General features: G+C 37.2%; 1 protein-coding gene across 1 annotated transcript in view; it reads left to right on the top strand.

The window, feature by feature from the left end:
* Positions 1–12,523, top strand: part of LOC309510685 (SH3 and cysteine-rich domain-containing protein 2-like) — a gene marked incomplete at its 5' end in the record, with an annotated part of 61,396 nt that overhangs the window by 28,767 nt on the left and 20,106 nt on the right. Inside the window, one exon of the mRNA XM_082185558.1 lies at positions 648–723. Within this exon, the coding sequence (XP_082041684.1) occupies positions 648–723 (76 nt within the window). The remainder of the gene's footprint in view (positions 1–647; positions 724–12,523) is intronic.

Below are 12,523 nucleotides of genomic sequence, written 5' to 3'. Positions count from 1 at the left end.
TCTAACTAATCAGTCTTTCTTTCTTTCATTCTAACTAATCTATTTTTCTTTCTTTCTTTTTAACTAGTCCATCTTTCTTTCTAACTAACTAATCCACCATTCTTTCTTTCTTTCTCGTTCTTTCTTTCTTTCTTTCTTTCTAATCTTTTCTTTCTTTCTTTCTTTCTTTCTTTCTTTATACGTAATCTTTCTCTCTTTTAAACTTCTAACTACTTTAAACTTCTAACTACTTCTAACTACTTTAAACTTCTAACTACTTTAAACTTCTAACTACTTTTAACTTCTTCAAACTCTCTGGTCCGGCTTTCTCAAGCCAACCCCTTTCACCCTAACCCATCCTTAAACCTAACCATACCGCCAAACCTGACCCATATCCGACCTCAGTAGCAGCACAAGTGTTTTGCAATACAATAGGAACTCAATAAGTATATTGTACTTATTTTTTAGTTGTTAAGGACACCTAATATAAAGTGTAACGGATTTTTATAATGAATATATCTCAATTGTTTCAATAGTGTTTTGTTTAGTACCTAAACTTGCTAATCTTTTTCCAGCAATTACAAAAAATATATATTTGTCAAAAATTTTGCATTTACTGAATGGAAGCTAAAACTTTTAACTCTAATCAATCTTTTTGTGTTTTTGAGGATGAAGAGGAGGGTCAGGAGAGGAATGAATGTGTGTCCACTGAGGGGAAGAAATTGACCGAAAACCCAGGAAAGGGTAAGAGAATCAACATTCTGACAAGTATACATGGAGAAATATAGATGCATAGTTACAAGTCAGTGGTTCTCAAATGGTTTTGCTTTAGAACAGAGACTTTACATTAAACATCAACTGATAAATCTGTATTCAGTTCTACAGCGCAAGTGATATTGGTTTTATACAACAGTTCTACAAAATAATTAACATTGATTATTAATTAATATTATAAAAATTGGTCAGTTATTTTGTATAGGGTACAATGTGGCTAAAGGCACACATTAAGAAAAATTTGCTTTTGACTACTCCTATAGTGTATGTGTCATGAGTGGCTGTGGTGAATAAAGCGCACAATGATAGACATACTACAATAACACTCTTTAACTCTCAGGAAATACAGGGGAACCCAGGACACAGACATTGAAATTAGGTCAACTTAGAATAACAGGAGCAAACACTAAACAGAACACTATCCTGACACAACCTGCATCACACCCCTGGTCAGAAGTTTTTGAATGCTCATGCTCTAAGGCAATGGCTCATTCCATATTCTTGGTGTTGGCTAATGCATCGCTGCAGGCTCAATCTCTCCGTCTGCGGTGGGCTCAGGCGTCCATTTTCAATTCAATTCAATTCAATTCAATTCAATTCAATTCAATTCAATTCAATTCAATCAACTTTATTGATCCCACAAGGGGCAATTAGTTAAGAGCAGCATGTATGGGCCATTCTACAGAATTGGTGCAAACTGCTGTCCCTCATCCAAAAAACACATTTGAAAAGCATTTAATTATTAAAATATTAGATGTTTACTAAGATCCTTCAATTATCTATTGAAACCCACAATAATATTTAAGATATCAGTAAGCTTTATATATATATATAAAATCATCATTTATGGGCTACTTTCAATTAGGAGGTGGCTGTCCCAAACCCTAACCCCTACATTTCAACTTGTGAAAATGATATTGAAAAAAATTTTGCGAATTTTTCCATTCTTGTTTTAATATATATATATATATATATATATATATATATATATATATATATATATATATATATATATATATATATATATATATAAATGAAGTTAAAAAAAAATATTTATTTTACATTTTATTTTTAAATCATGAAACTTTATCTAAAAAAAACGTGTCCTGCATTTTCATGTCACTACCAAAACAGTGAATGTTGTAGTCCATTGGCTGAGACTGATTTTAACCACACCCCTACATTTTTGATCAGGCAATATTCCTGTGTCCCTCTCTCTCATGTGCTATATGGTGAGTAGATTGATTCCATCATTTTGAGGTAAATGTGTTCTAAAGTCTAACAATCTTTGTGTAACTTTAAGGAATGTCACTACCAAACTCATTTTTTCTGCTATTGAGAAAACTTTTTTGGATGTTATTCCATAACATTTAGTTGTTATATGTGTTCAACTGTTCTGACCAGTGATTGCTAACCATGTGCTGATTAGCATCTTTGAGCTAGGCTCAAAAGTATCTAAAATTGTCACTACCAAAACAGTCACAACCGAAACATGTCTTGAAGTTACGTTTGTGACATTATTGTTTTGGTAGTGACAAAAGGGAACACATAATCCTTTATTTGGAGGAATAAACTACATTTTAGTACAGTTATGCAAATAATTACTACTGTAGTATGTTTTAGTAGTGTTTTAGTGTTTTAGTATGCAAGATTCTGTTAAAATTCTGTAATGTGATGAGGTTACAATTATTATGACCGCCGCTAGCATAGCTAGCGAAAGCGGTCATATAAAGTTTTTTAGTTTTTTTTTGTCATCTACTGAATTTTTCGTCAACGATACCAGGGACACCGAAACACCGGGGAACATGACATTTGGTGGGCATGTAGCCCCACTAGACTTTTACGGAAAAATTTCGTTTGGTCCCCGGGGGCCACTCGGGGGCCCCCCCAAACCCCAAAAATGCAGTTTTTCCTAAATAACTACCTGAACCGTGGCACCGAGGATGAAGAAATTTTTATGGTATGTTGGTCTTAAGGGCCCACATCAACCTAGCCCATAATCACTCATTTGTGATTTGCGCCCCTCCCATAAAAAATTAAAATGCAATATTATTCTGCTTTAACCCTCTGGGGACCAAGCTGTTTTTGGGGCCCTTGAGATGTTCTGACATGCTCTGACATTTGTGCTTTTTTCAGTTATTTATAAACATGTTAATGGCAAAGGTGTAAATTCACTCTATATAGCACAAACAGGCCTACCATAATATGCGAGCAACATGTATGTAGATGTTTGTATTTTTAAGAGAATAATGTTTATGCGTGGTTATTTAAAAAAATAAAAATGAAAGTTGCTGAAATAAGACCACAAAACTCATACAAAATATGTGCCCACAAGACTTTTGACTAATGGATGTTGTCCCTTTCAGTTCTAGCTTCAAAATTATGTGAAAATAGTCTTGCTTTATCGTTCACAAAAAAAAATACATTGATTTAAATGGTGTAAAACAGGTTTTGCTTGGAAAGCCAATATGCGAGGGGGAGGAGTAGTTTACACCTTAGTCCCACCCACTCTGCATAATGACTCTGCATAATTAGCCATTCATTCAGGTGTGACACTGACTGAGCCACAATGCAAGGACAAAATATATATTTTGAAGAAGACTTATATTGACCATTTAAGATTTTGCTTACATCTATCTTGTAAATATGTTTTGCTATTTTATTAAAAAGGTTACAATTACAACAATAATTACAATTTCAGCAATATTTCTGCAAAAAAGTACTCTTTCTTTGTAAAAAAAAAAAAAAAAAGATTATAGGCCTACATTTTATCATATGTATTCATTAGTTTGAATATAGCCAACATTGGAACATCTTAGTCTATGACTTTATTTTTGACAAAATAGTATTTTATATATATGAGCAGAAAAGCTTATTTGATGTGACAGTATATTCTACAGTAAAAACTGTACCCAAATCTAGTCAACAAAATGTTGTCTTTCATACTTCGCCTGACTGTAACGCAGTAACTGTAACTGTAAAAGCAGTTTATTCTTTCACACACAGACGCGTGATTCATATTTAGGCTAAACACTCTTTACAAATATGTACCCTTCATTCATATCACAGAAACGCGATTCATTTTAGGCTAAACAGTCTTTACAAATATGTACCCTTCATTCATCTCACAGAAACGCGATTCATATTATAGAAACGCGATTCATCTTTTTGTTTACATAAGCCTACAACGTTATTCCATAACGTTATTCCACATTAACACTTGAGAAAGGATAACTTAGCCTACCTCACTCCTCAGCGGGATCTGCTCCTCATATCAGCACGGAAAATTTTCTCCATAAGGTAGGCTATATTATGCCTCTTTGTTTACAGCTGATGTGGGGGCGTTTCACAGACTGAAATGGTTCTCAGAATTTGCGTTTGAATAGCACGCGCTCTCCGGGGCGTGGTCAAATTACTTTTGAATGGCTCGTAATGAGCTCGACTGGAGTCGCTCTCTTTTTATACAGATTACAGAAGCTGATAATATTTGTTTTTTATATAAATTACTTCATTTAAAAGCTGCGATCTCAAGCTTTATGCCCGTGGGTCTGTTTGCCTGTTTGACTGAATTTTCGCAGAGTTATAGATCATTTTCGAACGCGTTTCAAACGGGAGTTCACTGACAGAGAGAAGGCAGAAATCTCATCATGTTAAAGTTTCTTTATTTGTCAAAAAGCAAAACACTTTATTTTTATTGTGAATATACAGAAAAAAAATAGAAACTGAACAGGATCGATTGATGTATTACACGAAAATGAAAGATCAAAATTAACAGAGCATTTAGTGTTTATTTTCATTGCTAAAAAAAAAAAACGAGCAAAACGCGCGGGCGCGTTTTTGGTCCCCAGAGGGTTAATCGCCCCTATCTTCAGTTGAGATGTTCAGAACTGCACCATATTTCATGTGTATGATTAACTTGACATCCTCTGGGGGTATGCTAAGTTTCGTAGAATTTCATCCATGGGGGGGGGTATAAAATAAATTCATTTATGTGCACATTTAGTGACTGTACACTCATCGGCCTGTAGATGGTGGTGTTGAGCGAAGGGTTGCTGGTTTAGGATGATACTGTCACACACACACATGCAGGAATACAAACAAACGCAAGCATGCACACACACTGACATCCACACGCACAGACACACACCCATACACACACATACAAATCCACATGCACAGACACACACACAAACATGCACGCATACATACACGCACAGACACACACACACACACACACACACACACACACACACACACACACACACACACACACAGACATGCACATACTACTACTTTTTTTAGGTATATACATAAACACGCAATATAGCCAAATTGCTCAGTGCAGGCCTGAGCGGCGGTCATATTTTGTACCTCTAGTTTAAGGTTGCAGTCCATGATACTAGCTTAGGTGTAAGGTTGTTGTCAGTAATGTTCATTTCTATGATTAACTTGACAGGGAGAATGACATAAAACACCAACATGCCTAAAAAAAAATAGAAAAACTACAACAGAGAGACAGAGAGAATACAAACAGAGGTTGAGGGAAGACCCAGTGAAGTACGAGGAATACTTAAGGAAAGAAAGAGAAAGAAATAAGAAACAAAGGGAAGAAGGAAAGTTGAAGAGTATCAGTGAATTATCTGACAGGGAGCAAAGACATGTCAGAAAAGCATGGAGGAAAAGACAGAAAAGACACAGGATGATGGTGAAAAGACAAAGAGATTGAATACTGTTGAATACTCCTTAGAACAAAGGAAAATTATTCTGAAATTAATGTTTTATGTAAACACACACACACACACACACACACACACACACACACACACACACACACACACACACACACACACACACACACACACACACACACACACACACACACACACACACACACACACACACACACACACACACACACACACACACACAGTTCAGTGGTTCTGGAGATTTATCTGAATGAGGAAAATTATTCTGAAATTAATGTTTTATGTAAGCACACACACACACACACACACACACACACACACACACACACACACACACACACACACACACGCACAGTTCAGTGGTTCTGGAGATTTATCTGAATGAGGAAATTGCATTTTATGTTAATATAAATAAATAACTATGATGCACATATGCATCATAGTTATTTATTTATATTAACATAAAATGTGGACAGTCTGATTCAGCCATGGCAAACTAAGTATTGTAGTCACTACCAAAACATTACTGTCACTACCAAAAATGTGCAGTCACTACCGTAACATGGGATGTTTTGTCAAAAATAAAGTATATTGAATTATCAACTAAAGATGTTATGATAGTGTTTGGTTCAATGCATATTCAAACTAATGAATCCTTCACTTTGAAATCAGTACGATAAACTGCGATAAACTTTATGCCTTCTACAAAGAAAGATTGGGTTCAAAATACAACAAATCTCATAAATTACACTTACAATTTTAATCTTTATTTATTTTACCTGTACAAATATTTTTTAATTATTTAATATTGTGTTTCGGTAGTGACAAATTTGGGGAGAAGGAAAATATTCCAACATTTTCTGAAAATACAATATGAGAATTAACTGCACAATTACTAGAAAAGTGTACCTTGGATATTATACAATTTGCATACATGTAAAATTTGTAAAAAAAAAAAAAAAAAATTCAAGATGTTTCCAACTCTGACTTTGCACCAATTCTGTAGAATGGCCCGTATACAACAGTACATAACACAAATCACACACATTATTCGCAACATACAACCGTCAATCAATATGTGCACTTTTTTCCTCTTTTTTCCCTTCCTTTCCTCCCTTTCTCTTTAAAAAAAAACAAAAAAACATTTTGTGCGGTGGGATGATGGCTGGCTGTGCTCTGGATCTGTGGGGGTGGGGCTAGAATCCTCCGCTAGGCAGATGGTGTTGGCCACTCTATTGTTTTCACACAATTTTTAAATATGATGGTTTCATTATAAATATAGTAATTATCTCTAAGGTTGACAGCCAACTTGATATATAATATTTACCATTTGAATTAATGTCATGTCAACAAATGGAAAATTCAGCCAGCTAATTATTTTCATGTTAATTATTGTGCCTTTAGCCCCAACAGCAGGGGTGCCTTTTACCCCAAATGCCATACTTTTATATTCTTCCGTTATTGATAAACTGTTCCTTTAATTACCTTGAACAAAACTGAAAATCATTAACAAGACCTTTGTTTCAAAATATGTCAATAATTGTATTGATTTTCATTGCTACATAAATCTACAATATTTTTTAAAAAAAACATTAAATATTAGACCAAATTAGCTCAGAATCAACTTTGCATTAGTGTCCGCGATCGCGTCAAGGATCAGCCAAATTTCCACGTGCATGATGCTCAATGATCAAAAGATGATCAAAAGCGGTTGTTAAGAAAAGTGAATTTTTTGCCATCTAGTGGTTTAAAAGAGAATAAAGTAAAATGCGGCTTCTCCCTGGTGTGCCTTTAGCCCCATTGTACCCTACGACTACCAAGTGGTGTCACAGACATTTCCCCTCCATACTCAAACTATTCTGTAAGCTAGTGTCTCCCAACCATTGTGCATGGCAAACTTGTGTTGTGACAGTTTGCCAGGTGTGAAAAACGATCAAATTTCACACAAAAAAGTAATTCATATCTTCATTGTAGGAGCAAATATATTGCAAAAAAAAAATAAGATAAATAATAATAATAATAATCTACAAATGAAAATAAATGCGATATAATTCATATATGTCATCATCCAATGTGCACATCTAGTCCAATTGTAACACTACTATGGAGACGGAGGTTAGTATGAATACATTTGCAGGAGCTTTATTCGGACAACAAAAGCAGGCAGTATGGACTGGTGAGTGACAGCAGGTATACAAGCACAATCTTTGTAACACAGGGTATGCTAACGGTGCAGGAATGCTTCCACATGTCAAAACACGACTCAGATATCTATTTACAGGTAAGGTTTCTTAGTCTTTGTGCGGCATTAAACACAACTAAGGTAGGTATTCAAAGGTAAAGATTCTCAGAGTCTTTACAACAAAGAACAGAACTCAGAACTTAGGTACATATTTATAGGCACATCTTAGAATTAAACTTGAACTTAACTGGTATCCACTCTGAGAAACAAATGTCACAACAGGAGAAGTTTGGTGAGCCAGCTCTTTACTAAAGCGCAAAGTCAGTATCCATTCCAGTGTTAATTGCCAGGCCAGGATTGATTCTTGCTTGCAGAGTTTACATCATGCTCCATACACTCCAACAACGAGCATCAGGTGCAGCTCGCTAAAGCACTGAGCATGCGAATGACAGAACAGAGTCCAGGATGATTGTGACACCAGTGTTTCTCCAAACTTTTCTCTGCCATGGCACTAACAAAAACAGGCAATAACTGACATGGCACTAACAGTGCTGGATTCAGTAGCATGAATTTTGACTGACATAGGTTAATAACAACAATGGTGTTGAATGACGAACAGAGCACCTGACAGTGGATAACAGCAGTGGAATGAACAGTAGGCAGATAATGCAATGGATGACTCGATGCACTGTCCAAGAATGATATCGGAGGTAAATAACCATAAAGTAAGACAATAAGTATCAACACTGGGCAAAGGGAAACACTGCATGCTGTGGGATGTTTTGTGTGTAGCTGGCCTAATTCTTCTGTTAGAAAGAACAGGAGCTACTCCAAAGTGAAGTTTGGAATCCAAATATTTATTATGGAATAAACAATAAACACGCTTTGGTTGTGTGGATAAGGATAAAGAGGACCAGGCCTGGACATTATGTTATGTTTTGTTTATGAGTGTGCGGCAGTTGCCCATGAGGGGCTTCTGTCCTTACTTTTGTTTTGTGTTTGTCTTTTTTATAATTAAAGCTTGTGAAAGTTCGCCGGTTCCCTCCTCCTCCTTCTTCCCACAACAACTAACCTTGCTACATTGGTGCCAAAACCCGGGAAGAAGGAGGGACACGCTGTCGGAGAGCCCTCGCTGCTGAGAGGGGTGCTGAGGAGGTTGGGCAGCAAAGGGGCGGTGACCGCCGGTGGCTGCCCGAGGCAGTGGTGCTGCTGCGATTGAACAGCAGGTGGGACCAATAGCGTCTGGCTGCAGACTTGTCACTTGCACTCTCAGACTTGCACTCTCAGACCTGCACGCTCAGACACCAGCGCTTCCTCTGCCTGTGATGTCACTTGCAACTGACACAAATTAACCAGAAATATGTTTCCAGCAGTAAATATTATGCTATAATATTTATTTTTTCAGGAAATAAAAAAATCTGCATATTTTTTGAGTTATTAAACATTGTATCGTTAAAGTTGGTATTATACCTTATATTGCTATCATATACTGTTGTGTACCAACATTAACACAACATTTCCCCAAAATCATGTTTAATCGGAGATACAAAATTTATGACTTGGGAGCAGGGAGATACGAGGTTACGCTGTCATTGATTAGAATGGAACGGACACAGACGTGTTCATCAAAGTCTGCGGTCGCGTTGAGCCTTTTGACAAGAGATAAGGCTTTAAGTAAGGCTATTCAAATCTAATGATTGTGGTTACATACATCTTCCTAAACTCCATTTTAAACGTTTAAGAGATATGAGTGATGCAATACCAAAATACTAGGCTGTCTAAAATAGGCGGAAATTAATCTGCACGGACACAAATTCGGCAGTCACGTTGAGCCTTTTGACAAGAGAAAAGGCTTCAATAGTTAACCAAAGCTAACGACTGTGGTTACATACATCTTCCTAAACTCCATTTTAAAGGTTTAAGAGTTATAAGTGAAGCAGAACAAAAAACGATGAGGTGACTAGGCTGTCCAATAGGCGGAAATTAGCTTAATCTGAATGCAAACTTACCTTCGTGGCTCATGGGCTTCCTTCTGCACCGAAGCATTACAGCTATCGATTTTTAACACAACAGGCCTACTCAAATGTATCTAACCTAACTATTTTCACTCGTTATTGTCTAAAAAACATACGGGGCCCTATTTTAACGATCTGAAACGCAAGTGTCAAAGCGCAAAGCGCAAGTAACTTTGTGGGCGGGTCTCGGCGCTGTTGCTATTTTCCCGGCGGGATAAATGACTCTTGCGCCAGGCGCAAATCTAAAATGGGTTGGTCTGAAGTAGCTTCATTATTCATAGGTGTGGTTTGGGCGTAACGTGAAATAAACCAATCAGAGCGTCATCTCACATTCCCTTTAAGAGCAGATGCGCTTTTTCCATAGCGGATTGCTATTGTAACGGCGGATTTGCCAGGCGCGCGCCAGCAGCGGTTCACAGCCAAGGAGAGCAACGCTCTCGTCACGGCCGTAAAAGAGAGAAGTTACATTGAAATGGAGAAACCCACCCAAATTAACTTCGGTTAATTTGGGTAAATGTGTAAGCTAGATGTATGCTTTTATAATAAATTGTTTATCTATCTATCTATCTATCTATCTATCTATCTATCTATCTATCTATCTATCTATCTATCTATCTATCTATCGTAATAATGTATGATTTGCAAAAATGAAAACTGCTGCTTCTGTGTAGATGAGAGAATCAAAGTGCGCGTTGTGCACACGCTACATTGATTATGGCCAAGCATGCGCCCTTAAAATAGCATATGAATAACATGCGCAACGCGCCACTGACTTTAAACTATTTTTTCCTGGTTAGTGGCGCAATTGTTTTCTAAACCTGCAAAATAGCAAGAAGGACCGTTTGCGCCGGAACACGCCTCCTCTTTGCGCTGAACCGCCCCCGGGAGCGCAAGTGTATTTCTTAGTTAACCGACGTGCTTCTGTGGAGGGAAAAGTCCGCTTTGCGCGGGTGCAAAATAGGAATGATACATGCATCGGTGTACAAAGTCACTTGCGCTGGGTGCAAGATAGGGCCCACAGAGTTATCCAAAGATAGGCTAACTTGCGCCAGTAACTTAGACAGCCCTTTTTTCTCAGCCTAGTAATAATAAGCCTAGTAAAAAGTAGACATTTAAAATACATCAATAACTGATATCATAGTTTAACACAGATAAAATCAGAGTTAAAGGGTTAGTTCACCCAAAAATGAAAATGATGTCATTAATGACTCACCCTCATGTCGTTCCAAGCCCGTAAGACCTCCGTTCATCTTCGGAACACAGTTTAAGATATTTTAGATTTAGTCCGAGAGCTTTCTGTCCCTCCATTGAAAATGTATGTACGTTATTCTGTCCTTGTCCAGAAAGGTAATAAAGACATCATCAAAGTAGTTGTAACGTAAACGACTCTGGGTAAATGTGAATTAGCTCAAGAATATGGGGAATTTTGGGAATATTAATAATTATGACTCATGGTCATAATTCATAAGTCGCATGTACATTTATTTTATCAATTATCGAGATTACCTTGTTCTGTAACTGGTCTGACCAACATTTAATTCGTCCAGCGAATAAATGTAAGATCATTACAGTTAAGAAGGGGTATTCACAAACTCCAAGAAAGTTTTATGTTCTGGCCACGGACATCAAACTTTCTGAGTTTATTAATTAAAACTACTCAAGTAGTCTATATATCGAGCTTTGTAGCTTATAATTGGATCTTTTAAGTTTCATTGACTTATAAAGTGGATTTTCAAACACAGAGACAGTGAAAAGTATTAATGGGTTTATTAATAAAATGGCACACACTAGAGATTATATAAACTACAAATATAAACGTACATAAAAATGCAAACAAACAAACATTTAACCGAAACAAAACATAAAACATAGCGTGATCAGAATGAAATGAAATGAAAGAAAGAAAGATATAGAGAGAAGGGAAAAGCTAGTAATTATTACATACAGAAACCTAAGTTCACGAGACACCTGGAACAGCTTTTATAGGAATCAATATACTTGCGAGTGCTCTTTCTGGTCAGGCTGAAGCTGATGCAGGAAGCGAGGGTGGTGTCCTGTTTCTGCTGGGCCTTCCGGTGCCGCGAGAAGCTTGAAAGGCTCACTGAATGTAATGTTACCAGAAAATAAGGTTCATCTCCCGGGATGGGAGAGGTTTAAAGTCTTTGTTGCAAGGGACGCAGCTACGACTCGAACATGTGCTCGCTCGATAGAGAAGACCAGAGCCTCCTCCAGATGTTCCTTTGGAGAAGCGCTGCGCCGAGGAAGAGAGTTAAGAGAGTTGAGTTGAGTTGGATGAGAGAGAGAGGAAACTGAAGGTTTGGACTTTTATCAGTGTCCCATGTGCCGTCCCCTCCTTCGTGTAGGACGAATCAGCTGTCGAGATTTTCTTAGGCGGGAAGATCCCTTTGTTCGTTTGGAACGGTCTCCTGGCTCGAGTTACAGTGACGATTGACTTAAGCCTTTCGGTTCCAGAAATATGAAATGTGTAAGCAATGTATATTACTGCATTCTGCTATTGGAATTCGATTCTGTTAGATTAAGAGAATTACAAAGACATCAAACGCATCACATGAAGGTTGTAGCAATGCGAAGTTACAGGAGATATGCAGAATTACACACATTTAAAGTCTTGATTACCACATGACAAAATCGTAGACACCCCAATATGACATGGTCATAATAAAAGGCACCTCAGAAATATATCAACATTTTGGTAATGTCCTATGGTAAGTCAAGGGAAAATCTGTGGGTGTGTGTGGTGCGTTTGGGACGTGACTGCTGGGAATGTCTGCTTTCCTGGGTCGTAAAGTTTTATGGTCTGAGGTAGGGTTACAAAACCATGATTCTATTTGAGACCCTAAATTGGG

Source organism: Leuciscus leuciscus, assembly GCF_965113295.1.
Source record: "Leuciscus leuciscus genome assembly, chromosome: 12".
In the NCBI taxonomy this organism is placed as follows: Eukaryota; Metazoa; Chordata; class Actinopteri; order Cypriniformes; family Leuciscidae; genus Leuciscus; species Leuciscus leuciscus.
Note: the sequence above shows the minus strand (reverse complement) of the source record. Positions and strands in the feature narration are given on the sequence as shown.